The 27,855-nt window shown below is 57.6% G+C and overlaps 1 protein-coding gene across 1 annotated transcript; it reads left to right on the top strand.

Annotated features, from left to right (window-relative positions):
• The first annotated feature begins 273 nt into the window (after nucleotides 1-273).
• EEF1AKMT4 (EEF1A lysine methyltransferase 4) lies at nucleotides 274-27,764 on the top strand. Its single transcript, XM_005284065.4, has 3 exons — nucleotides 274-554; nucleotides 15,370-15,653; nucleotides 27,222-27,764. Exons 1-3 carry the CDS (start codon nucleotides 383-385, stop codon nucleotides 27,507-27,509), a joined length of 744 nt encoding a protein of 247 aa, XP_005284122.1. The 5' UTR covers nucleotides 274-382; the 3' UTR covers nucleotides 27,510-27,764.
• Nucleotides 27,765-27,855: the final 91 nt, after the last annotated feature.

Genomic DNA, 27,855 nt, shown 5'->3' on the forward strand with positions numbered 1-27,855 from the left:
CTGACCCCAGCGTCCAGGGGGTGGGTTAAGTAGTGCATGGGGGTGACAGAAGGGACGGGGGATGGTGACACAGGGCACGGAGGGGGGCTCTGGAGGGGGTCCCCGGGGGAAACATCGCCTCCTTCTGTCCCCTGGGAGTCGTCACACAGGGTCCACTCCCAAGGGCTCGTCCTGCCCACTGGGGCGGCGGGGGGGGGGAAGGGGGTTAGTTTCCGGACGGAATGTTTTCAGCGTTGCACCAAACCCGGCCCGGAAGTTCCACGTGGTTTGTGGGGAAACACGTGGCAGGCGGCAGGTTTGGTTTCAGCGACCAGTTGCGGATCGGCCCCGCCCCCTTATCGATGGCCCCGCCCTCATACAGGTATCACCGCGCTCCGGGAGCATGGACCTTCCGTGGCTGCCGGACTCTAACGTCCGGTACCGGGACCGGTGCTTCTGGGACTCGCGGTACCGGGAGGTGGGGGCTGCTCCGGCTGAGTGGTTTGGGGGCTTATCCTGCTTCCGCGAGCAGCTGGAGGCGGAGCTGCGCCCGGGGGACCGGATCCTGGTGCTGGGTAAGTGAAACCCCCTGGGGAATCCCCCTCAGCCTCACCGGAGCCTGGTGCTGGGTTAGGGGCACCCCGGGCTCTTTCCCCCTACGGGGCTGGATCTTGGTGGTGGACTTGTGCTGGGGGTCCCCGCCTGGGATGACGTGTTTCCACTATCCAGCACTAGCAGTGTCTTCCCTAGGAATTGAAATGGGGGTCAGGGCCGATGGGGGTGAGACCGTGAGGGTGAAGGTGGGCTGTATGGTGTTGTGAGAGGCTACCGGTGTGGTGCTTCTGCTTTCTCCTGTTGATATCACTCGGCTGCGTGCTTGTGTTCCCTCTGTGTGCTGCCCCAGCTCTGCGCAGATAGCTGACACAGCAGACCCGACGAGAACCCCCAATAACCACAGAGTCTAGTAAGGTACAAAGGCACCTCGGCCAGGTTTATTGCGATCTCGGACACAATTGCAGTTCCTTGTAGGTTTCTAAGCCTAATTCAGGGCATACTACGAGAAAAGTGCCTCTTGGCAAGGACCCGGCTCAGTGGCGGGACTTTCCACTGCCCCCGTGGCCGGACAAAGACACCACCCCAGGGACACATTCTTATACACAGGTACAAACAAGTTACACATCACTCCTGACGTATTGAGGTGCAACCCCTCTACATAGCAAGGTACAACCCCTCTATGCAGTAAGGTGCCGCCTCGCACCTTGTACCTGTTGGTTCGATCAAAACAACTCTATCCATCATTTTACCCTTTTGCCCCTGTCATTGGGATGGGTCGGTCTGTTCCCTGTTATCTGTGGAATGTTCCGGTATGGTATGTTCCGGTATGGTATGTCTTGGTACCATGTTTATACTGTAACTATGCTAAATGAATATGTATTTCTGCAACATCAGCCCTTTCCTTGCCAACTTCTGTGAGCGGGGCCTGCCTTTTGCTCACAGCTTAACTTTGCTTTCTATGCTAGCAAAGCCTTGACCATTACTTTAGTTTGGTTCAGGCCTCATACTGGGCCTTCATTAGGCCTTTACTATGTTGCCTTCACTTACTACATATGGCACCATAATAAAAACTGAAAAAATGTTTTGTGACCATTTTATTAGATTTAACTTGTGTTTTAAAACCATCACACAAATTAAAGTTGGCTACTCAAGCCTTCTATGAAGCACGACATCTGCATCCTTCTTGGTTTCTTGTTATAATTTTGCACCACTCTAGTAATGAACTTCTTGAATGCAACATGTTCATCTTTGGCTTCTTGTCTGTCTGGTACTTCTATTCCTTCAATTGATATGTGCATTAGTTCATTCACATGCTCAGGCAGAAAGTGACTTCTTTCAGAACTCAAAATTCTATTAAATAATGAAAAAACGCTCAACTGTAGCTGTTGTGACTGGGAGTAGCAAGAGATGAATTCCTACTTCTTTCATCCCAGGAAACACAGCATAAAGGTCCGGTCAAGCCACTAGGGATGATAAAAAGAAGTTGAAGTCAAATCTTCATTAATTCGTCGTATGATATTCCACTCTGTGTTCAAATTCTCTATTCTGACCTGACCTGAGCACATGGGAGCCCCATTGCTGGTAGTGCTTCACTCCACTCAACTGTCAGTGTTTTATAAGACAGGGCTCTGCAAAAGCTACAGAGAGGTTGAATAGAATCTTGAAGTCGCTGTTGTAGATTTTTAAGAATCAAGTCTGTGCTTTTTCAGTTGTCTTAACAAACCCTTCTTGTCTTCTTCACTTAAGGCATTTATATTGAATCCTTCATTAGTCAACTTTGGGACTGAAACTTTGCTTCTTGCAGTACTTTTTCAATGGATATCTCTCTGATCCAAATGTAGCTTCTATTGCTGGACAAAGATCTACTACTGTTGTAGCAGACGCCTGGATGGCACTGTGTAATGACCCAAGTGGTTTCAACAGTAGACTTACAAGAGAGAGAGAGAGAGAGAACGGCAATAGTCTCTCTGAACATAGTAGCAAAAGTAATCCACCAGCCTCACTACTTAGATCCATCCCATCTTGGTAGATACTTTCCAAAGCCAGTAATAACAGCTGGAGTAATTTTAAGACCGCAGCCAAGGATCGCTCATGAGAAAGCCAGAGGGTTTTCCCAGGTTGGACTAATTTGAACTTCAGTCCCAGTGTATATTCTGTATTTTCCAATATAGAGTCTTTTTGGACTCTTGCTGAAAGAAGAATATAAAGAAGACATTAAATGTATAGCTTTTTTTAAAATGTCTTTTGAAGAGTCTGCAGCTCATACTAGTGCTAGTTGGAGTAGATGGCCTCTGCAGTGTGTATAGGAGAGATTAGGGTTACACTTTTCTCTGAGCAAAGCTTGTACTCCACCATGTCTTCCAGAGAAGTTTGCAGCTCAATCAAATGCACAAGCAGCCGTCTGTTTGGCGTCCAGTTGACAAGCATTTAACTCTTCTAAGATGTGGGTTGTCACAGATGCAGCTGATGTGTCTTCTATAACTTGAACATCTAGAAATGCATCTAGTGGCCTACCACTGACCTCAAGATAACGTACACAATGGCTTAATACTTGATGCCCATTTGCATCGGTGCATTCATCAGCCGTGTATACAAATTTTTTGAATGTGGTGAGAGAATTCTTCACTTTTTCAACTGTTGAGTCTTTCACTGTTGTACCATATGCTTCTAGCCAATCATTTGAGTTTCTTGCAGAAAGATAGTGAGCATTTGCTGGTCTTGTTCGGAACCAGTATTCAACTTCAGGATGAACAAGTGACAATGCACTTACCACACACTACAAACTGAAGGCCAGTGTTATCTCTTGCTTAAATAGAAAGTATGATGCCACAGCCATGTTTGTTCACACGAACTGTGTTGTGTCTCCAGCATTCTTAACAGCCTCATTAACACTCACCAGTGTTGTCCTTGGTCAGTGGAGACTCAGAGTTCAGAGATGTTTTCACATGAGTTCACCTCCCAGGTGGGGGGCAAGAAAGCACCTTGCTTGTTCCTCCAGCTGGTCACTGTTCACTCTGGCCACTGTTGTTCGTTGTGCCACCGTTCACTCCATTGCTCGGTTGCCAATGGCCCTGTGCCGTCATTTTCTGCTGCCACCTGCCACTGTGACCTCTGCGAGTTGATTTCTTGAGGTTCCACCCAGCTCTCAGTGATTTCAGCTCTCAGTGGGGAAACCTCACTGCTAGTGCAGTCTGGGCCGTCCCTTCCACAGAAACACTGTCCCACAGCGGGACTAAGCGCTTAGACTTGGTTATCAGTGATTTCAGCTGCAGTGGTCACTTCACAAAACAAAAGACTCTCTATGGAGCCTAATCAGCTCTGTCTTTAAACAGTGGAGAGGGGCAGGTCAAATAGTACTTGTGACTCAGGCAGACCATCAAGCAAAACACCTGTCCCCACCCTCTCTTGATGCCCTCAATCAGCACAGGCTAAGGACAGTTCTACTGCCCTTTACTCTTACAAGCATCCGAAGAAGTGGGCTGTAGTCCATGAAAACTTATGCTCTAATAAATTTGTTAGTCTCTAAGGTGCCACAAGTACTCCTGTTCTTCTTTTTGCGGATACAGACTAACACGGCTGCTACTCTGAAACAACATTTCATTTACGCCCCCGCATTCAAGTGATTTGTAACCCAAGCCAAAATCTATCACTTGGGCAACACAGCTCCGTTTGCTGGGTACCTAGGTAGATTAGGTGTGAATGTAAATACAACCTGGTCCTGAAGCCTTTCCCCCCAGCCCATCACTAGCTGTCAGGGACAGATCATTTAGACTTTGCTTACAAATCCTCATTTGAAATGACTAGGTTGGCCAACATCACCGAAATGAATGCACCGACATTGCCATAAAAATTACAGCTGTAGAAGGAAGCTGGTCTATGTTCACACTCTTCAAATCTATTCTACTTTTTCAGATACACACTTTATCATACACTGTCTATGCTTTTAAAGTGGGTATTAATGTTTCAATTTCAATTCAGATTTCCAAACAATCCCTAAATTGGCAACACTGCATGTAACTAGTTCACAAAACTGGACGGAGGGGTGTTGGGGAAATTCAGGGGGGATGTAGGGAAATCCCTGGGCACTAGGATGCCTTCCCTCCCCCCCCGCCCTGCGCTTTCGGTTGATTGGAGGTTCTCCATAAACAAAACCCTGACGGTGCCTTCCTTCTCTGCGAAGCGTGCCTCCCTGAGTCGCGGTAACGTGGGGCTTATATTCTCGGTGAGCTGCAGTCCTCCCTTGGGGGACTGGTCTGCCCTAGGAAAGGCTCCCTTAGTGGGGGACCTGGATCTAGCTCTGTAGAGTGGATGTTCCTGGAGAGTGCTGCACCCTTGAACTGTGCTGGGCCCTGGGACTCAGACGTGGCTAAAATATGGCTCAGACATGCCTGTGCCATGAGACTGAAGCATGTTTTAACCATGTCGGGCTCTGGCATGTCCCCGGGCCCCCGGCCGAGGAGCTGGATTGGTGTCGTTGGGGCAGACACAGTGCGGCCAGAGGAGGACAGTGGTGACACGCTTGCCGGTGTGATCCTGCAGCTGATGCCCAGTGACAGGGCTGGGATGGAGACACCTGTAGACTGAGGTAGTGCCTAGAGGCCCCAGTCCCACTGAGCTCGGTGCCGGGGGAAGTTAGACCTATCTTCCTGGGAAGTCGCCTTGAGAACCTGGCACTGGGGTCGCCTCATCTACCTGAGCCTGCTGGCAGTTAGGAAGGAAAGTGCTGAGACCCCTGACCTGCCCCCTCTCATCTCCAGGATTGTTACCTCTGGAGCCTAATGATGTGCTGAGTGTTACTGTTGTTAACTGTTTCATTGCAGTAGAGAAATCCAGTGGCTCTGGGATTGTAGGGGGAGCCTGAGCAGAGCATCAGCCCTTTACCCCATGCACATCTCCACCCTGGGCTGGGCATGTCAAGGCGCGGAGGGGGAAGCTACTGGAGCGTGAGCAGCTGCTGTTGTCAGCGATAGGCGGCAGCTGCGCCGAGGGGCTGGGAACACAGGATCAGTGGCAGGTTTCATCTGGATTCCCTCCCAGCGGCTGTAGGGAAGGCCTGGGCTGTGTGCGGTGACCTCTGCCTGGGCCATGTGGGAAGGTCTCTTTGAGTCGGTGGTCCTTGAAGGTGGCCTTTCTGGGGCTGAGTGCTGCAGGATGGGCAGGGGAGAATGTGGATTGGTCTTTCCCTCTGTCTGGGGAAGTAACTGGCTGCTTCTGAGGGGGGTTGTAGTGAACTCAGTGAGGAGGCATAGCGGGGTCTGCACTTACCCGGAGAGGAGAGTGCCCCCTACTGACTCAAATGTGCCTCCCACTCTGGTTAGCTGCTGAGAGCTGACCCCACTGCAGCCTGTTGGAAATTTCCCTGGTAAATTTATTAAGATTTTACCACGACTCGGTTTCCACACAAGCATTCCTTTATTCGTCCAAAGGGCACTTGTCACTGGTTACATCCAAAATATCAACAGAATCAGATTCACCCTTGTATTCTACCACCGGCAACATAAGAACGGCCATAGTGGGTCAGACCAAAGGTCCATCCAGCCCAGTATCCTGTCTTCCAACAGTAAGTGATCCCAGGTGCCCCAGCGGGAATGAATAGAACAGGTAATCAAGTGATCCATCCCCTGTTGCCCATTCCCAGCTTCTGACAAAAAGACTACGGACGCCATCCCTGCCCATCCTGGCTAATAGCCGTTGATGGACCTATCCTCCATGGACTTACCTAGTTCTTTTTTGATCCCTGTGATAGTTTTCGCCTTCACAACATTCTCCGGCAAGGAGTTCTACAGTTTGCCTGTGCGTGTGTGAAGAAATACTCCCTCTCTGTTTGTTTTTAAACCTGTTGCCTATTCATTTCATTTGGTGACCCCTAGTTCTTGTGTTATGAGAAGGAGTAAATAACACTTCCTTATTTACTTTCTCCACGTAATTGCTCCTCCTTCACCTGGAGAAATTCCTCACAAAACTCCTGTTAGCCCCTCTGATACATACGATACAGTGATAAGCGTCCGCCCAACTACTCCAACCAGGTCAGGCCCAGGAGACATCTTCCCCCAGAGGGACAAGGAAAAGCTCTGACTACTCGAAAAGCTTGCTACCAAATGAGCGATGTCTTTGCTGGTGGTTGGGCCTTAGCTAAGGGCAGTTGAAGCAGTTTAGGGCTGCACTCTGCCCGTCAAGGTTTTTCCCCTTCTCTCACTTTGTCATATTTTGTCCCTGACTACTGCACTAAGCATTTCTAACCAATTCATTCACTGCGCCTGGTGCCCAATTAGCCATGTTTTCTTTAAGGTTTGGGCTAAGCAACAGGACTAAATAGGGGAATGCGGCTATTCCAAAGGGCCCCTATGCCTTTAACACACAGTCCTTCTTTCTCACAATTTCTTTGGTTTTGGTCACATGCTTTGGGCCTGTCACTCATGCTAAGATCCAAACTCCATTTAAAACCATAGCTCGCCTAGGGCTAATGTGGCCTATGTTCCTACATGTCCTGAGATGGTGTGGGTGTGTTCTAACCCCCCCACTCCTCCCCCATCCCTGGGTTTTCCACAGCCCCTGCTCTATCTGGCTAGTCAGTCCCTGATCTATGCTACAGGAAATGCCCCTTGCTGCCAGTGGGTGTCAGTAACGCCTGCAGGAGGGTGGTGTGGCTCCAAGTGTAGCCAAGGACATGCCGTGCCCAGCTCTGGCTCAGCCGCACCCGTTGCTGATGTCCATTAGGTCCTGAGCCTGGCCACTGGCCCAGCAGGGCGAGTGAGTGGTTTGGGGCTAGTGCAGATCCTAGTCCCAGGGAGGAAGCTGTTTGTGGAGCAAAGGGGCTGTAAGATGCCAGCTCGGCTTTGTAGCTTATCCCTCCAAGGTGACGTCCATATGTGCCAGCCCACCCCTTATTCCCCTGTCCCCCGCAAGACTCGATGGGGAGAGCAGGCCTCTGGCCTGCAGCCTGAGCACCCCATTCCACAGAGCTGCAGCCTGTGTGTGTACACTGTATCCGTCTGCGAGGCCATCGAGGGCCCCCTTATTCCAGGGTGACCTTGGCAGCAGGGGGTGCATTGGAGACCCCTGAATTTCTGCTGCAGAGGGAACCTCTAGAAAACTAGTAACTGCCAATTCCTCCTGAGCGCCACCAGGGGGCAGCATGGCCCTTTCAAGCAGCACTGAGGGTGCTGGACGCTGCCAGCCTCTCACTTCCGGGCCCTGTTGCCAGCGAGTGCCAGGCTCGGGGTGGGGGAGGCCCTGGGCTATTGGGGCTGCCCCTGTGAGCTGGCTTAGGGCCAGGGCTGCATCCCAGGGCAAAGCCTGCTGGGCTCACTGCAGCAGTGGGTCTGTTTGGGGCTCCAAGCCCTTCTGCAAACCCACCCTAGGGGGACCCACTGCTCTGCTGGGGGTGTCTGGGATTGTGATCCCTCTGCTGGTCTCCTTGTGCGGCGTGGCGTGTCCTCCTCGGTCTCTGGCCCCTCTTCCCTGCCTCCCCTTGAGCATCTCTGGGGGAAAACCCGCTGCTCTTTCCCAGCATGCTTTGCTAATGAAACTCCTGTCTGTTGCACCCAAGAGCTGTGGGGATGCCTGGGAGTTTCTGCCTGAGATCCCCAGCCGGGTCCCGGTGGGTGCTGTGCCTAGCCGGGCTTCACACTCATCCCTCTGGGCGCGAACCCAGGAGTTCTGACTCCGCCCATGGCATGCGGGACGGGAACCTCCATGGGAGGGAAGTTCACTGCTCTTGTGGCCCCCGGGTATTGTCACTGCGCTAGAGCTGCCGCACCTGTGCCTGGTGTGAGCGGGGCCTGGCAGCGGGGATCCGAGGGCTCGCTTAGCCCAAGCCAAGCTGGGATTGCTCTGCGGGGGCTGGGCTCCACCTGGGCTGCGTGGTGGGAGCTGTCTCCTGCTGCTGGCTAGGTCTGAGCTTACTCCAGGCAGGGCCGGGACTGAGCAGCGGGGCTCTCCCTTGTGGGCTCTCTGCTCAAGGGAGGAATGGGGTTTGGCAGAGGCCCTGAAGCCCTGCATGAGGGATGGGTCTCCCCAGCCTAGGATCACTTACCCAGGGCTGGTCCCCAATCTGTCCTGTGGCCCCTCCACCCAATGTGCTCAGGGTCTGCTGCAGTTCCCACCATCTTCCTCCGGGAGAGGTGTCCAGCACCACCCCTAGCAGCTGGGGGCTCGGACCTCCTCCAGGGTCCCTCTTCTCAGGCCACTGGAAATGTTGGCTCCCAGTTCACCCCACTTTAATCGTCCCCCCCGCCCTTTCTCTGCGGTGACAGGATGAAGGCCAGGGCCAGGCGCTCCCTTGGGCGCTCTTCCCTGCACTTCCTAGAGCCCTGGCATTTGGAGCAGACCAGCGCCAGGCTGAGCTGCGAGGAAGTCCCTAGAGACACTCATCGGTCTGGCTTTATATGGGGCCGTCCCTCCCCCGCCACTCCAATGGGACGGACCAGGCAGAGCGTCCGAAACCTCCCCACCTTCCTGGGTGGTCAGGGTGGAAGATGGGGCTAAGGGCTTGTGACACTTCAGTGACTCTGTCCCTGTTTCCCCCCCCCCCCCCGGAAATGATACTGGCCTCCTTTGTGAAGGGCTTGGAGCTCTGCGGGTGCCAAGGGCAATGGAAAAGCAAAGTGCTGGTAAGGGTGAGCTCTGGGTTCCCATCCAGAGGCTTCTGTGCAGTACCATTCAAGGCATTTTCTGGTGGCGACTGAGGAATCGTCTCCCCTCCAAGTGGGAAGAATTCCTCCTGTGGCCCCTCCGAGTACGTCTACACGGCAGCATGAGTCCAGGGTTTGAACTCCGGCTCAAGCCTAAGCCCCCTTCCATTTACATGCAAATCGCACCAATCCGGGGTCCCAGGACACCACGGGGGTGGAGGGTTTGTGCCTGACTCAAACTGGGGCCTGGGTTTCAAGCCCTATTTTATTTATTTATTTTACAGCGTCGATGCAGCCGCACTGAACTCATGCTCTGGGGGTCTGCTAAAAAAATACCACGGGTCGGCCTTCTGTGTCCTCTGGAGAGTCAGGTTTGGACAGTAAAGTTTTCCCGCACTGCCCCATGAACCGAGGGCTAAAGAGGGTGTGTTCTGGGAGGGTGCTGGGAAGTCTCAGTTGTGGGAGTTGGACTCAGGCCTGCAAAATGCAGTGTTGATGCTGGAGCCCCAGGTGGGGACCCAGGTTCAATCCTTCCTGACCTGGGGTTGCAAACGCGTTTAGATGCTCAAGCCCAGGCTCTGCTAGGTCGAGTTCTGCTAACCCTGGGCTTGCACTACAATGTAGACAGGCCCGAAAGGGCTTTGACCGAGAGCACGGTCCTTGCTCGTGACAACCCGCTGCGAACCATGGGCTTGACCTGAGAACAGCCATGGAGGAGCCGGCCGGCACGCGCTGCCTGCGTATCACGGAGTTGCACGTCAGTTTATGCTACACGTCCCTCACCTTGGCCGGTGAGTTTGCTGACAATCCGTGTGCGCCGACTGCATTGAGGGAGGGTATCCAGGGCTGTTGCCGGTGCCTTTTATTCTGGGCAATAACATCTTTGAAGATCCGTCTATACCGCAAAGAAACCGCCGTGGCCAGCCCGTGCTGGCTGACTTGGCCTCACAGGGTTCTAAAATTGCCTCGTGGGGTCCCAGTGCCCAAGCCCCAGCGTCCACACTGCAGTTGTATAGCCCCGCAGCCCCAGCTCAAGTCAGCTGACACGGGTTGTTTTATTGCAGTGTAGACAGACCCCGAGGGAACCAGCCTGGCCCGTATCTCGCATCTAGAGGGAACGCTATGCTTCAGGGGGAGCTACGAAAGCTCGGCTGGCCTTTGGGGAGCTGAGAGGCGACTGCACCGTCTCTAATGGGAGGAGAACGTTGGTGGCCTGCAGCGCCTACGACAAGGATGCGCCATCGGGCACAGCCGGTGGGGTTTGCGAGAGCCCCCGGCGCAATGTGCTACGGCTGCTTCCAAATGGAGAAGCCGGCACCTCGGTATCCGGGACTTGCTCGAACGCGGTACCGTCGCTGCCGTCCCCATAGCATGGTGGAGCCGGCGCACTGGTTTTGTTAGCATCTTCGGAGGCAGCGTAGTCACAGGGCTGCACACTCGTCTATTTACCCTCCTGTCACCCCTGTGAGGCCCGGCAGGGCTTTCATCCCCCCGTTGCAGTCTGGGAATTGAGACAGGGCCAAAGGCCCACAAGACGTCTGGAAGAGCAGGGTCTAGAACCCAGGTCTCCTAGGTTCCGGGCTGGTGCTCTGATCACTGGGCCAGCCTCCCTCATCCGGCCCAAGCTGCAGGAGGCGGAATGGAGGAAAAGTGGAACAGAAGATCGGTGCTGCCGTTCATGCAGGATGGCTGAGCACTTGGGAATGACCCAGCAGTGGGGGTGACCTACTGACTAGCTGAGCGGCGACCCACCGAGCATCGGGGCCCGGGTGCTGGGCATGTCTAGCAAGGGGGTCTTTGCTGCTTGGCTGGAGGTGAGACCTGAGTGGGGGCAGCCCTTGCAGGCTTGTGACTCAGGGATGTCTGGGGCATGACTGGACCCGATGCAGCAAACCGCTGACTCCTGCTGTGAAGGTCGAATTCTCCCACAACTGCCGTGGGCTGGCCGGAAGAGGGACGACTGATTTCCCAGCCGCACCTGGTGGCGCTTGGGCCAGCTGTTGAGATGAGCACAAGGGCTCTGACCAGAACACGTCTGAGCCAGCAAGGCCCCTCGCAAACAAGGGGCGAGGGCTCAGGAGGGATTCGCTGGCTGATAACTGAACTGGGTGGAAACCTTGGCTTGATCCAGTTAACAACAAGGAGCTGTTAGGACACCTGGACAAAGGGCTGAGAAGCCCGGGGGTCTTGGCCAACACAACATCTGCTAATCCCGAGTACAAAGCACAGAGCCTGGAAGAGGAGGCTGGAACCCCCCAGATTTCCCTGGTGAAGGCAGTTGTGTGGCAGAGGGGGCGACCCGCATGACATGACAATGCACAGGGCGGGATGGTTGAATGTTTTTAAAGCCCGGCCCTGGCATCTGGGCATGAATTTCCAACACATCCTTATTTTTCTAACCCCAGCACCTTGGAGCCCTGGTCACGCACCAGGCCTCCGTGGCAATCGGAACTGTACCAACGATGGTCCCTGCCCCAAAGAGCTTGCGATTGAAGTAGAAGACGAGGGATGACGAGTGGACACGGATCGATGGGGGAGCACAAGGAAAGACTGAGACACTTTGTTGCTGCCTATCACAATAGTATCAGCAGCCTGGGTTTGGTCGGCACTTCCTAAGGCTAAGTGCTAACGTTAGCTAACCGGGGGGGCGAAGTCAGTGCGGGGGGGGGGAATTCTCCATCACTTGAAGCCTTCGCCCCAAGACCAGGTATCTCTGTCTAGAAGAGATGGGTGGGTTGGGTGCGGGGAGCGCTGGGTGCACTCTATGGCCCGTCTCTCTGCGGGAGGGTGGCCGGAGGTGATTCCCTTCTGGCCTCGCTGTCCAATAGCAGGAGAGCGCAGCCTCACCTAGGGTGGGGAACCTGGTCATTTTGGCCAATCCGTGCCTCTGTTTGGGGAATCAATGCACTATTCACCTGTGGAACTCCTTGCCAGGGGATGTTGTGAAGGCCAACAGTAGAACTGGGTTCAAAAAACCTAGACAAGTTCATGGAGGATAAGCCCGTCAATGGCTGCTAGCCAAGGTTCAGGGTTGCCATCCAATGCCCGGGGCACCCCTAAACCTCTGACTGCCAGGAAGGGAAGACATGTTCTGTCCAGTCCCCCTGCATCTCTGATACTGGCTGTGGATGGAGATAGGAAGCAGGGCAAGATGACCCATGGTCTGACCCAGTGTGGCAGCTCCTGTTCTTATAAACCTGCTCCCCGGGAGTGACATGGGGCACTTGTGTCTTGGTTTGTAAAGCCTCTGGGGGTGATGGCGGGGGCTGGACAATGCCCACTGCATCCGGCCTCTCCAGCCCGACCCCCTCGCTGTCCTGAGCATGGTTCTTCTCCCGCAAATTAACCAGATCCCCCCGCAGGCCGCAAGGGAAGTCCATCTGGGGGATTTAGCGGGGAGGAGAGGAGTCAAAGCTTCATTTAATTCCACCTGGGGCTTTATCCATCTCTGATCTGGCTGCTGCTGCTGCAGCTTTTAACCTGGTGCCTCCTTAATCCGGAGTTTTCCCCGAGTTTCCGAGCAGGTTCGGATTAACCGGGTCTAATCGCCTGATCCCCTAACAGGATCAATCTATGCGATCTGTGATTAATAGCAGCCAAATCCCCCCTGGGGCTGAGGGCTGCTCAGGAAAGGTAGGAGGGGAGCCCACAGGTGTGGGGTGGGGGCCGGGGCCAAGCCTGGGGGTGGGGTTGAGTGTGCTAGGCCAGGCCCCATCCGGATAGGGAAGGGAGTGCCTCACCCGGTCTGGAGCAGGCAGGGAGCCTTGGGGAGGGGGGTTCTACGGTGGGGAGACACCCAGGGCTACACCTGCCATGGCCTAGCTGCCACCCCTGCATGAGGCTTGGCTTGGAAGCTTTCCCAACCCCTGGTCTGAGGGCACTTGGCCAAGGCTTGGCTGTCCCAGTTGCCTTTGCTGCAGGGCGGTGCCAGGCTCTCCCCCCTCAGCCTCCCATGTACCCCTGTGGGGCTGGCTGGGGAGCTCCCTTGGGAGCGTGGACAGCCCGTTCCCTTCCCTGCTCTGCCTCGCATGCGCTAGAGATTCGCAGATGCTCCTTCCCCTCCCCCCCCCCCCCATCGGTTAAGCCCTGCCAGATGGTGCCAGGCTGCAGTAATCTGCTCGCTGGCCAGTGGCCCTCTGCATCCCAGCCGCATCCCTCCCTGGTGGGTGGCTCCCCACACAGCTCAAGGGGCGGGCAGGGGGGCAGGAACGGGGAGCCTGGGAGGGGTGTAGGGACCCACCGACTGGCCGCATCCAGCACTGGGACTCGGCTGTCAGAGAAACCATGTAAAGACCTTGGCGGCTGGGGGGTGCCCCATCTCTGCACCCCCGCCTGGCTTTGGGGGAGTGCTGGGCCACTGGGAGAACTGCCCTGTGTCTGCACCCTAGACCGGTATGGGGCGGGGGGGAGCTGCCCTGTGTCTGCACCCCAGCCTGGTATTGGGAGGGAGCAGTACGGTGCTGTGGGGAGAGTTGCCCTTAACACCCTGCTCATGCCCCATCTCCCTGTGAGTAGCACACTCAGAACCCGTGTTACTAGTGCTGGTGTCTGAAGCCCAGGGCGTGGCAGGGACGGGCAAGTCCCTTCCATGTCACCAGAGGATCCAGTTCCGCTGTTTGTGGTGCCCCAAGTGCCCTCCTTGCCCCAGACCACTCTGACATGGGCTGGTCCCCGTAAATCCCAAACCGGAGTCTCTCACCTGCCCAACCCGGAGTAGGGCAGGGCAGAATCTTGCTCCCTCTTCCCTGGTTCTCTGGTGCTGGGTTCCTGGCCAAACCCCTCTAGTCCAGGGTGAAATTGGCCGGGCTGCCCGTGGAGAACAGAGTTCAGCAGGGCTGGGATCTGTGTCCCCAGTTGCCATGTGGGATGGAGCACAGGGCCCCTCTGCCCGGGCACACCTGCCCACGCATGTGGGCGCACGGGAGAGGCAGCGCCCATGACATTAAAATGGAATTTGCAAACTGCTCATTAAGTGCAGCTTTGTCTGTAAGTTAATACGACCCCACTGCACCCCTCCCCTTCCCTCGCCGTCCCAGAACTGACTGCTCTTGGAGTCGCAAAGCAGAACTGGAGGAGACCAGCTGCTGGCCCCTTGGGTGCATTGCTGGACTCCAGGCCTTAGTCAAGATTTAAATTCTGGCCCCTCTTTCCCTGTTCCTGGCCCTCGTCTGCATGAGACTAGCCAGGCCCATCCTGATGATGGGGAGGAGTGGGAGCCCCAGCTGAGGTTTGGGACACGGGAGGCTCCACGCTGGGCCTGAGGCTGTCCTTTTCATAGACCCAGCAGGCGGTCTGGATGCGTGTGGCTTGCATGTGGCTCCAGAGAGGACAATTGTGTAATGACAGCTGCAGAGCCAGCAGGGGGCACCCAGGCCTTTTTGGTGAGCCCCACAAAAATGGAGGTTACTACATTTGATATCCAGCTTCCCCTGTCAGGTTGGAAGCCGTTTTTTTGGGGTTTGGGCCCACACCCCAGGCTGGGGCCCTGTCGGTCTGAGTGCTCTGTCTCTTCTGCAGCACATTGCGGGGCGAGGAGGCAGGCCCAGAGCTTGCTGCAGAGAGGACCTTGTGTGCCAACTGCAGTGAAAGGAAATCACGGGGTTTGCCGATTAGCTGTGACAACAGACAGTCAGACCAGACTCCTCTGCGCTCCCCAGCTTACCTGGGGGGGTGGGAGGCTGCTGGGCGGGGGCAGTGGGAAAGTCTCAACCTCTCATCCCCCACTGGACTTGATACTGTGTGTGACCAGGGCTTGAGCTCCTAGGTCAGCACCCCAGCAAACGGCAGCCCCTTTGCCTCCGGATCTGCCCCTGCATCCACTGACAGTGGGGAAAGTGCATTAGCTGGATCTTGCTGCTAAAATGACTGGCCCTGAAACAGTTAACACTGACATTTGAATAGTCTTCTGTAGGTTCCAGAGTTAACAGCCAACTGAGCTGGCTGGGGCAGCTGGCTTTTACTCCCCAGCTGTGAAACACCCGGGGCTCTGCTTGGGGCCACAGAACCACCCCTGTGGTTCATGGACCCATCTGCGTTGGCTAGGGTGACCAGATGTCCCGATTTTATAGGGACAGTCCCGATTTTTGGGTCTTTTTCTTATATAGGCTCCTATTACCCCCCACCCCTGTCCCGATTTTTCACACTTGGTGTCTGGTCACCCTAGCGTTGGCTGGCTCTCACCTGGCCATCCTCCTTTTTGCAGGCTGTGGAAACAGCGCCCTGAGCGCCGACCTGTTCCAGCTTGGCTACACAGATGTCACCAGCATTGACTACTCTCCAGTGTGCATCACGGGCATGCGAGCCCGCTACGCCCAGTGCCCGGGCCTGCAGTGGGTGGTGATGGACGCTCGGGACTTGGCCTTCCCAGACGGCACCTTCGACGTGGTTCTGGAGAAGGGCACGCTGGATTCCATGATGGTGGCGGAGACGGACCCCTGGAACGTGTCGCCCGAGACCACAGCGCTGCTGGACCAGGTGCTGAAGGAGGTGAGTGGGCAGGACTCCGAGGTCATTAGAGGCTCTGATCCCCTTGTGGCAGTCAGGGCAGGGTAGGACCAGACTTGGGCCCAGCTGGGACGTGGACTTGTGTCCCCGGTGCTGAGACCCTGACACCGGCTCGTGCAAGCATCTGGCGGTAATGGCTGGCCTCGGTGGGAATAGGCAATCAGGTGCCCTCGAAGGGCGAGGCCCTGTCTCCGGAGTGCGGCTCCGCCAGGCTTGCTGGGGAAGGCCCGGCTGTGAAGGGGCCCGTGTGTTAAAGCTTGCCAGGCGTGGTGGACGTGCCATGTGGATGTGTGACAAAGCTGGGACTGAACATCCCTTCCACCCCCAGGAGAACGGCCCCGGCTGCCTGACTGCTCCAAAGCCAGGGGCAGAGTCGGCCCAGCCCTGGGCCCGTGTCCAGGTGGGAGCCAAGCGGCATTGGGGTCAGGTCGTGGCTCAAGTCTACGCTCTGATCTATGGGTCTGGGGGAGCTGCCTCTCCCCAAATGGGGGTGCTAGTGACTCCTCCCCACCCACGCTCTCCATACAGAGCTCTTCCACCACAGCGTCTCCCCAGACACCGGGGCACATCCCAGTCATTTTCCCCCCCTCCCCGCGAACTGCTGAGCAGTGAGACACTGGAGTGAATGCAGTGTCCGTGGCTTGGCCCAGAGGTCACTGGTGATCCTGCTCTGCCCCGGGGCTGTGTCGTGAGGTTGGGGAGGGGAGATGCTCTTGCGTTCCTTGCTGGTCTTTCAGAGATAGCTGGCTTTGGCAGGGCAGGGATGTTGGTCCACAAAACTGCCAGATGGGCATCTCTGAAGACAACACCAGGAAGGCAAAATCGGGTGGGGGGAACTGTGGGTCAAGATTGAGCGGCTTCAGCAGAGCTGGGATGGCAGAGGGGGCTGCAGATTGGCACAGAGGGGCACTGGTGGAGCTGGGAAGGGGGGGAGCCTAGGGCTGGGAGGGCAGAGGGGGCTGCAGATTGGCACAGGGGGGCACGGGCAGAGCTGGGAGGGGGGAGCTCAGGGCTGGGATGGCAGAGGCGGGCACAGGTGGAGCTGGGGAGGGGGGAGCCCAGGGCAGGGACGGCAGAGGGGGCTGCAGATTGGCACAGAGGGGCACTGGCGGAGCTGGGGAGGGGGGACCCCAGGGCTGGGAGGGCAGAGGGGGCTGCAGATTGGCACAGAGGGGCACCGGCGGAGCTGGGGAGGGGGGACCCCAGGGCTGGGAGGGCAGAGGGGGCTGCAGATTGGGCCTGGGGCTGGGCGTGGTCCCATGGCTGGGACTGGCTCCTTGGAAAGAGTTAACTCTGCAGTTTCAGGACTGTTAAGGGTGTGAAATTCCTCTTCCCTGTTCCTCCCCAGTACAATGACTCATCAGGGTTGCCATGGTGATGTGGCCGCAGAGCCTGTTGCCTGCAAATCCTTTCAGTGGCTCGCCCTTTGATGTTGGGTTTGGGCGAGTGCCGCCTGGGAAGCTGGCAGTGGCCATGGGGCAGCAGTCCCTGCCTGGCTGTTGGTGCAGGTGATGAGAGCTTGGCTTCACTCTGCCTTGTGGGGGAGCAAGAGCCGGGGTGGGGGAGCTCTGGTTGTGTGTCAGGGGAACTGCCTGCCAGGATGATGGAGCTGGCTGGGGAATCTCCTCCCAGGGAAGGTCTGGTATAGGGGGCATTGCACTGGGGCTCCAGAGACCTGGATTCTCTTCCCACCTCGGCCCTGCTGTCTGACCCTGGGCAAGTCACTTCCCCTCCCACCTGTTGTCCAAGGAGGCTGTAAACTCTCTGGGTCAGGAATGGCCTCTCGCGGTCTGTGCAGCACTCAGCACCATGGGTCCCTGCTCTGTTGTGAGGTCTGCGTGTGTCACTGATCCACAGGGCTAGCGTGGCCTTTCCGGGAAGGCAGCCCATATGGCGCTAGGCCCTCGGCCAGCACTTCTTATGAAAGTCAGCCCCACGGTCTCGCTACCCTGATCATGGAGGATAGGTCCATCAATGGCTATTAGCCTGGATGGGCAGGAATGGTGGCCCTAGCCTCTGTTTGCCAAAAGCTGGGAATGGCAACAGGGGATGGACCACTTGATGATTCCCTGTTCTGTTCATTCCCTCTGAAGCACCTGGCATTGACCACGGTCAGAAGACAGGATACTGGGCTAGATGGACCTTTGCCCTGACCCAGTAGGGCCATTCTTAAGTTCTTATGATACTGGTGCACTGGCTAAAGCATTCCTGTGTCTCATTGTGCAGCAAGACTTTACTCCTTTGGCAACAATGCAAGGCGCAGATGTTCTGTCTCTTTGCAAAACGGCTTTTTCACAACACACACGCTGTATTCCAGCTGACTAATAAATATTTTGGTAAGGTCCTGAGGTTAGGATGGAAAAGACGTGCATGTCAGCTTTACCTTGCTGCAGCGTTACCTGCCTCTGTAGCCCAAAGCATCCAGCATCTCATCTTCCCCTCACCGGTAGCCAGTTCTTATACCCGCGCCGAACACCTCCACCTTCTGGTTCCAGTTACTCAGGATGGGTCTGCATGTCCTCCTTCCCCTACCTGCCGCTCCTTATAAGTTCCTGTCTGGTCCTTGGCTTTCCATTAACTCTCCCAGGCAATTCCATCCATGTCTTGACAGTCTCTGATCATTCATTGGAACCAACAACCCAGCCATGCCTCTTGCCTCCCGAGATTAACGCTTTCAGCCCTACCAGGTTTCCAGACGGAGTGGGTAAAGCGAGGCGGTGTCTACACTACAGAGCCTATGTTGGCCTAGCCGCTACTGTAGACCCAGTGTACGCTGACAGGAGTTTTTCTGCCCATATAGGAACACCCCTTCCCTGAATGCCATTAGCTCATTCTTCTATCGGCATGGCTGCATCTCCACGGGTTGGGTTGGCATTGCGGCGGCGGTCGGCGCTGTGGCTTTTTTCACTCCCCTGACCGACCTGGCTAGGCCATGCTTTAAGTGTAGACCAAGCCTAAGTCTTCAATTTTTTTTTTTTCTTAAAAAATGTCCCCCATGCTGTTGTAATGCAGACGATTCAGTGAAGGTCTGGGAGCCCCAGTGTTCCCCAGCTGCGGATGGATCCGGCCTGGCATCGTCCCCTAGGGAAGGGCTGGGCCCTTTGATTGAGACCGCTGGAGCCAGACTGGCTAAAATGCTTGGAAGGCCTCTCCCTTGGCCTGGGGGTGAGACTGAGTGGGGTTCCTCCTGTTTTAACTGTGCCACATTGCTCGGGGGATCATGGTCCTCTAGGCTGAGGGGATAGCAAGAGGGGTTGGGCCCTAAGCAACCTTGCCCCAGGCAGGGTCACTGCCATTGGGCCCCCTGGGTTCTTCCTCCTGAGTCAAGGGAACCTGGGGACTAGGCACAGAACCGGGAAGTATTAGAAGCCAGATCCCATCCCCACCCCCTTTGATTCCTGCACTTCGATCTTTAGCTGGGGACCCCCCTTGCAGAGGGAGATCTATCTGCCTGGCTTGTTCTCCTGGTTGCCCGTGGAAACCCTTGTCGGTATTGACTGGGCAGTGGTGTTACCATGGGGACGGGTGATGCCTCCAGCCTATTATTAATTGGCGCTATGGGGAGATGTGGCTGCACCAGCAGGAAGCTGATTCAACTCACCAGGGTGGGGCACTGGGGATCACTGGCTCTGGTCGTGTTGCCCACAGGGATGGGAAGTTCCTTCCACCCTCCCACTCCCCCACCTGCTCTCATCCTCTGCTTGGCCTTTTACTTTCACTGGTTTCTCTCTCCCTGGGCTGGGTTCCTCCTGGGCCAGGCTCTCCCCCCTCCTACCTGTTCTGCTCGGGGATGTCTTGCTGCACCATGTCCAGGCCTGCTCCGTGAGGCTACCTCCATGGGGAACTTGCTCAGGGCTCAGGGCTCCCCTGGGTGACTCACCCTGGACCAGAGGGGTTGGGAAAGAGCCTGGCCTTCTGCTCAGCTTGAAACAGCCCCGTGCTCTCTCCAACCCATCCCTGCCCTGGGGCTTTCCCCTGCTCTCCCCCCTGTAATCACTGCCTGGCTGTGGCTAACCAGGCGGTGCGTGACATGGCGGGAGGCCTGTGTCCTATCCCCCCTCCCCCGCTGGCTCCTATGTGTCATTCAGAAGGAGGGGAGCCAAGGGGGTGGGAGAGATGGGGTGACCTCTGCCTCCCCATGGAGCTCTAGGAGGGTGATGCTCCCTGTCCCGTCTGCCCTAGAGGCAGTAGCAGTCACCTGCATGATGGCTGGGCGTGGGGAGGGAAGACTTGGGGCATCCCTGTTGCTAAGCAAAGGGGGGTTCCAGGGACACCACGGGCCCCCTCGTCTACCCCCAGCTAGTTCTCTGGGACGAGAGGATCCTGCAGACTCTGCCCACCCCACTGGGAATCGTGGGTGTGGGCAGGGAGTTGCTGGGAACAGGGGTCTCACCTGGCCCCTTTCCCTGGGGCAGGCTCTCTTGCTCCAGCCCAGTCTGGTCTGATTATCTCAAACCGTGGGGCTCCCTGGCCAGCCGGCTGCTTCAGCTTCTCCATTGGCCCTGAATAATCCTTGCCCTCTGTGGTTTGCCCTTCACTTGCCTGCTGCCTGTTTCCCCACCAGCCCTGGGCCACTTGCCATGGGGCTGGGGCTGCCCCCTGGTGCTAGGGGCAGTGGGAGTCATGCGGGTGATGCTGAGCCGTGCTCTGATCTGTGCCCGTCTCTGCTCCCACTCTCATCCTGGCTGGCGGTGATGCTGGCTTCCCAGCGAGGCCTGGGTGGAGGTTGGGGCTGGTGGTGCTGTCTGCAGCTGTCAGTCGACCAAGTTAAGCTCTTGTAACCTTCACTCTGACCTCAGTCCCTCCGGCCCCGTGGGGCTCTGAACTCCCTGCACCCTCTCTGGCTTAGACTTGGGCGAAGCAGCGTTCGAGGTGGGGTGGCTGGAGACGGGGGCTTTGTGCACCCTGCTCTGGGACAGGACGGCTCTGGGGTGGGGGGCAGAGCTGGGCTTAGCAGCATAGGGGGCGTCTCCCTGCAGCGGTGTAGGGAGAACCAGTCCCCTCAGCTCCTGCACGGGAGCTCTGGGCGTGCTCCGTCCCCAATCCCATTGGCCCTTTTACAGCCATGTCCGACTGCAAACTCCTCCCCGATTCACACCCCCTGCCCTAACTCTCTTGCCCTAGTGAAGGGGCTTAGGGCTGGAGGCCGCTGGAGGGCAGCAGGCAGGGCTGGCGTGGCGCTGTCAGTGCATGATTGCTTTCCTCCTCCCCCCACTGTTATGAGAGAGCAAATTCCTCTGCTCCTCTTTCCACCCTGTTGCATGTGTGGACACTAAAGTACTGGCCAGGGGGCACTGCCCTCCCTCTAGGCAGACCCCATGCGGTAGGGCCGCTGGACTGATGACCTGGAAACCCGTATTATGCCAGCCTCCGCTTGATTCTGAGCAGCGTCTCTCTCATGACTGTCCAACTGGCAGCTCTAATCCTCTTAGGGAGCAGCGCTGGGCTCTCGCTGTAACGAGATTATGGGCGGCCGCCCCAGCCCTTCCCAGCGAACATAGGGGATGTGTGCATGTGCACATCCACCCGGCACCCTGGCGCTGCGTGAACACGCATGGTGACGGCTGCAGGGGGAGCGCAGACCTGCACAGGTGTGACTTGGCAGGCTGTGTATGAAACACGTCAGCGCACACACCCGTGAACATGTACAGACCCTGGTGTTCACCAGGGCACGTGGAGTTTCATGCCTCCCCTGCCTGTGCACAGGGGCTCTTGTGCCCTTCACCCCATACTCCTCTCCAAGGCAGTGCCTTCCCTCTTTGCATTCCCATTGCAGAAGCCACCTAGCTAGTGGCAGATCTGTGGACCCTGGGTCCTGCATTCAGAGCCCAGGGTGCGTGAGGGTCCCCGGGGCACCAGCTCCCCGCTGGGTGGGGGGAGTGGGAGGAGGGGACAGACACCAAACGAGAGAAGAATTGGCAGAGCTGGGTGTGTGGGGAGCCCAGGGCTGGATTGGCTGTGGGTAGAGATTATGGGGCACTGGGACCCAGGGCTGGAAGAGGGGGCTCTGGGTTGGGATTGGGGAGCAGAGGCAGTGCTGGGGGAGGACGGTTCATGTAGCTGGAGCGCCTAGCGGCCCCTGTGAGTTGTGCTAGGGAGTGATCACATCCTGCTGTGCTAGTAGGGGACGGCGAGGGAGCCTGGGGGCCTCTTGGAAGCAGATGCTTCTTCTCCTGCCCATCTCCCCAGAGCCGCTCTGCAGCCGCTACTGGTGGATAAAGTTCTGTGAAGCCGTCTCTTAGCAACAGCCATTAGTCCTCTCTTAACTGGAGATTTCACAGCAGGAGACGGATCCCACCTGGTGTGTGATGGGCCCAGACCCTTCCTTCCCCAGCGAGCCTGCTCTCAGCAGGGACCCCCCCTCTCTCTCCTGCCGCCCCCCCTCCCCCCCCCCCCCCCCCGGCAGCTCTGGGTATTGAGGAAACAGCCGTAGCAACCTGATGGGGGAAGATTTTGGCCTGGTGCTGGGAGCCCACTCTAATGACTTTTGCACCAGACCGCAGCTCTGTCCATGTTCATGGTGCTGCTGGATTTTAACAGGGAAAGCGCAGGGGCCCAGGTCCCCAAAGGTATTTAGGCACCAAACTCCCACGGATTTCAGTGCGAGTTTGGTGCCTAAATACATTGGGGAATCTGGGCCTGACGTTTCCTGCCCCCCTTGGAGGCAGAAGATCAGACTAGCCGGGCCCCTGGGCTGATCGAGTCTGGCGGTAGCAGTGTAACTCGCTGGACGATGACCCGCTGTGGGGCTCGGAGGCCTGGGAAGGACCTTCTGAAGAGAGGAGGGCCCACGGGTGAGCGTGTGTTGTGTCCCCTTCTGTCCGCTCCACAGAGGAGCTGAGCTTGTTCCAGCCCCAGCGGGGGCAGCAGCTCTTGCTCTCCGCTCTGGAGGCGCCCGGGCAAGTGGGCCAGGCCGGCAGGTGTCGCTTGGCAGTTCACCTGGGCAGGGGGCTGCTTTTCCCACCCTCTGGAGGTGCTGCTTCCCGCTCAGGGGGGACCCCGGCTCCCTGAGCTGACCCTGGGTGGCTGTAAACCCTCCGGGCCAGCTCAACACCTCCTGCGATTGAGTGATTGGCACCGGGGTGCTGGCCCCAGCTGGCTGTGCTGAGGACAGACCACTGCCTGGCGGGCTGGTGCATCCTCAGTGTTTTTCAGGCTACTAACCCCCTTTCATTGCCCCGGAGCAGGAATTGGGGGACGGGGGGTGGAACCAGGCTGGTGGCAGTGACCAGCAGCACCCAGACCTGCCTCATGCAGATTGGGGCTTTCACAGCTCCTTTTCCACCCTCCGCTGAGCAGAATTGGGTGGGGCGTGTCTGGGAGCAGGGGTCCCAGGTGTGGCTTAAGGGGCAGATTCTCCTAGCCCCATGCCCTGGCGCTGGGTCGGAGCTGGTTCTAGGGGCGTGGTCACACTGGCTCTCAGGCAGTCCAGGTCCTGCTGGGTGAACATGACTGTTTGCTGGCCAGGTGAGGTCAGAAGCGGCTGGCTCCTGGCACTCCAGCCCTTCTGCAAAACAGGAACCCTGCCGGGCTGTTCACGTGGTGAGGGCATAGGGACTGGCAGGCCCAGCTGCCCCTGGGCAGGGAAATGGAGGAGCAAGGGCTGTGATTAGCTCTTCCGTTGTCTGGTTATTCTCCCCAGCTCCGTGGGTGCAGGCCCAGGTGGCTTATGGGGCTTGGTCAGCTCTGGTTCCCAGCTCCTGGGCCGTGTCCTGGGTTTGCCCCAGTTGGGCCCCTCACCCTGGCCGCGTTCTGAATGGCGCAATCCCTGCTATGGGCTCCCAGTGCCTGGAGAGGGGACATTCCCTGTGGAGGGACGTGGTCTATGCAGCCACCCCAGGCTCCCGAGGAACGAGAATCCCGGCTCCAGCTCTCTTGGAGAAGGCAGTGAAGGCTACGTGGGGTCCTGCTGGGTCCCTGGAGCTGCCCCGTGCGGCGCTGAGCATGAGTCAAAGGGCACGGCCCTCCGGTCGCCAGTGCAGAGAATTGAGCTCCGGCCCCTGAGCCTTCTCCAGCCTAGTTCTGAGCCCGTGCAGCTCTCCTGAGGGGCCTGACTTCAATGCGTGCACCATCCCTTGCCTCCTGTTACCCACTGCTGGAATCTGGGCTTTCTGCCCCCCACCTAAGGGGGATTGGTGTGGAGGGGGTGGGAGTTGGTCACTGCAGCTCATGTAGACCTGATCTTCCAGAGCCCTAGCTCTGTGCACAGACTCCTTTCCCCCACCAAGTGCCCCAGACGCTGCCCCTTGGGGTAGGCGTTCGGGCCTTTCTGCTTCGGGGGGCCCATCTAGGGCAGGTAATTTAAACATCCTATTGCCCCCTCCCCCTCCCCAGCTGCTGGGACGAGAAGCGGGAGGGGGGCTCTTGCCTGATCACTCTGTGTGTGTGATCTGCTGCCTTGTATGAGTGGGGCTGGCCCCTAGCATCTGCCCCTCGCTGCCGAACTCTCTGCACTGGGGCTTTTCATGGCCCATCTCACCCAGGGAAGGAGGAGCAGACTGCTGGGTGCAGGCTGGCCAGGGAAGCAGTGTCTCCCTGTAGCATCCTGTCTGTGTCCCGGGTGTCGGGTTATGGACTCTCTCTCCGCTGAGAGGTGATGGGGGCTCTCGCCACTTGCCCTAGTTGTGAGGCTGGTAGCCCCAGAGAGGGGCCTCTCATCCATAGAGAGAGAACCTCATTCAGGAGTGAAGGGCTGGGTCCCTGCTGGGGGCTGGGTCTCTGGGCATCAGCGAGGGGCATCTGCTTACACTGAAGGGGAGGATGCAGAAATAACCTCCCTCTGCCCCATGTGGGTAGCAAAGGGCGGGGCTTGTGTGCCCCATCAACCCCCAGCCATGCAGCCTGGCCCCCTCTCTCGGCCCAGCGGAAGGGACCCTCTGGGAGGGGGGCTGATGTCTGTTTAAGCCTTTGAGGTTCAGAGCGCTGGCCAAGTGTAGAGCGGGGGCTCCAGTCTTTCCCGGGGGCAGTGCCTGGGCCCATGGGCCAGAGTACTAGGGAAGGCCACTGTGCCTGAGCGAGCGGGACCAGAGTGCTCACTTGTGTTGCTAGAGCCAATGGCTGTGCTGGCCAGTAGCACCTGTCCTGGGTTTCAGGGTAACTGCACCAGTATTCCCCTCTGCCCCCACCCTCCTTGGTCTTCTCCAGGAATTCCCAGCCACGTCTCAGGTCCCCAGTCGTCAGCTGTCTCTGGACCTGTGTTCCCAGGCAGGGACCTGTGTTCCACTCCCTTCTGAGCGGGGGCCAGGGGTTTACGGCTGCACAGCTCCGTGCCGTACACTGCAATGTCCCCAGCAAGCCGCTCCGCCTAAAGGCCAATCCCTGGGCTTCCTTCCTCTCCCAGGGCTATGAGCAGTGTGTTGCCAGCAGTTACAAGTTACCCCCGGCTCTTCTGAACAAACACCTTTATTCTTACGGTAAAAACCTCCTAAAACCAATCAAAGTGCTTCGCCGTGGGCTGACGCTTGGGCGAGGTCACCCATCTGTCTTATGGGGCCCTGGTAAGTCAAAATCTCCCCAACCCTTCCAGAGAGGTTGGGGCTCCCCGGGGACAGAAGGTCCCTGTCCGTTTGCAGAAACAAAACGAAGCCCTTGAGTCAGTTTAAATGCAGCCTATTTATCTCCTAAACTCTTTCCTTGTCTGTTGCTCTGTGGAGACCCAGTCTGAACCACCGGCCGGGGGGGTGGGAACTGACCTCTCTGCAGGTGTTTATAACCTGAGTGATTCACCTTAATCATCCCCATCTGGTTTTCGTTCCTGGAGGAGCTGTGGGAACCCTGCCCCTGGAGTTGCCTGTGGTTCCTGGCCCCCAGCGGTACATCAACTTCATAGCACGTGGTCCCCAAAGCTATTGCATGTGGTTGGAAAATCTGCCACAGCACCGACCTGGGAAGCCCAGGGCTGGCCCTTCTGCCCTACGATGCTGTGACCATCCCAGGTGGGCCCTGGTTAGCTCTATCTCCCAGGGCTCAACCTCGGCCTCCTCCCTCTCTGATCAGAGGAGCCCAGCTGCTGCATTTTCTGGACTAATAGCCCCTGCGTTGCCTGTGGCACCAGCTCTGGATTCCTCCCTGCGTCAAACGATGGACAAATGGTGTCCGCGGGAGATACCGTCCCCTGTATTGCTTTTACCCTGCCACAGAGATCCCACCCTGCCCTGCGTGAGCGGTCCAGCCCCTGCCCGCCCGCTGCAGAGCCCCCTCCCCACCCCCAGCATTCGGCAAGGACTGCAGCAGCAGCTCCCCGGCTCTGTAGCCCTTTGGCTAAGGGTGAGTCATGGGAGATGAAGGGCCGTCGGTCCCCACCTGTCAGGGGCCCAGGCAGCCGAGTGCGGGGGAGTTCCCGGCTCTGCGCCGTGCCCTCCCCATCAGGCTGCGCTGGGAGGAGCTGTGTGGCAGAGTGCAGGGAGGCCGCCAACGCTGGCTGCTCATACCACGCAGCGCCGTTAGCATGCTGAGCACGCCGGCGCTGGCCGTAAATGCCTTTGACATTGGATAAAGCCAAGCAAGAAAATTGATGTTCTTTTCCATCCTATTAGCAAGAGCTTAGTTCCAGTGAGGAGAAAATGATGATTAAAAGGGTCAAGTCCTCTCTGCTTCAAACACCCCGTACCTTGGACAGTGTGTTTTCTAGCGCAGCTCAGGAATGTTCTGGCGGGGCAAGCACAGTGGGAGGCTGGGAGGGGGGCAAACAACCGCTTGGGGGGGGGGGAGCGCGGATCCTGGGGCTGTTGCCTTGTGGGGGGAGGAGTGGTGGCATGGGGTCCTGCTGCCCGTGGAGGTGGGGTAGCTCTACCCTCGTCTGTGCTGGACATGCACAAGAGTCCTGAGAAAAGACAAAGGAGATTTCCCCCCCCCCCCCCCGCCCTGTCGGAGCAGTTGCACCTGGGGCTCCTAGGGGGCTGCAGCTGGTTTCCTCGTTTGGGGGCTCTGGGAGCTGCAGCCCCAAGCCCGGCCAAGGCTCGTGCTGCATCTTTTCTGCTGTTGGATAAAATCATCTTCCGTGCAGCGAGCCTTTCCCATGTGAGCAGGGAGGGGGTCGGCCCCTGCAGGGGTGCAGGGCAGGTGGAGGAGGCCAAGCATGGTCTCTCGGCTGCAGGAGAAGCCAGGGCTGATGGCAACCAATGCCAGCTCCAGCAGCAGGGAGTAGGCAGCAGAAGGGGGCCAAGGACAGTGCAGGCTGGAATCTGCTAGATCCTGTAACATCCCCCCACCTCCTTTCGGGGTGGGGGCCGGCCGCTGCTTCACCCTTTGCTGCCCAGCTGCGCTCTGCTGCCGGTGGGGTGGAGGAAATTCTTTCCTGACCCCTGTGGTGAGCAGCAGATGCCCTGAAACTGGGGATCAGCTCCCCTCTCCCTGCATCGCCTGAGATCTGTAGCAAGATGGGAGGTGACCCCTTTTCTGCACACTCCTGGAGCAGCCGCTGGGTTGGAGGGATGCACTGGCGGGGAGGGGAGGGGTTCCCTGGATTTGGAGAGGTTCCTGCCCGGGAGGGCAACCTGGCAGAGTGCAGGGGAAGCCTTGACCTTGTCCCCTTTAACCTTTTCCTCACAGGTCAGCAGAGTCTTGCGGCCGGGAGGCCGTTTCATCTCCATCACCTTCGCCCAGCCGCACTTCCGCAAGCGCCACTACGCCCAGCCCGCCTACGGCTGGTCCCTGCGCCACTCCACCTACGGCACTGACTTCCACTACTTCCTCTACGTCATGTGCAAGGGCCAGGAGCTGTCCCCTGCCGACCTGGCGCTGGGACGGAGACTCCACGAGCTGCCCTGCCCCGCCTGCCCGCCCAGCTACCTCCAGGCCTCAGACAGCGAGGATTATCTCAGTGCTATTGAGCTGTGAGCGGGAAGGGTCTGCCACCCTTGTAGCAGCAAGGAGTTCTCCAGCCGACATGGGGACCTAAGCCAACCAGTGCCAGCTGCAGCTGCCAGTGCCAGATTCATGGGGCTGGGTGACAGCGGGCTCCTCTAATCCAGTGCTTTGCCTGTGGCTGGCAACAGGAGCCCATCCCATCCTGCCAGGCACCTGGGCGCTGAGACCAAAGGGAACAGGGTTTTGCAGCCAGCTCAATAAAGTCGGTTTCTCTCTAGTCCCCCAGCCCAGCCCCTCGTCCTGGTGCTGTCAATCTCAAGGCTTCTGCACATGGGTATGTTCCCAAGGGCCACCTTGTCCCAGGACCCCTGACAAT

The sequence above is a fragment of the Chrysemys picta genome, chromosome 9, assembly GCF_011386835.1.
Source record: "Chrysemys picta bellii isolate R12L10 chromosome 9, ASM1138683v2, whole genome shotgun sequence".
Lineage (NCBI taxonomy): Eukaryota > Metazoa > Chordata > Testudines > Emydidae > Chrysemys > Chrysemys picta.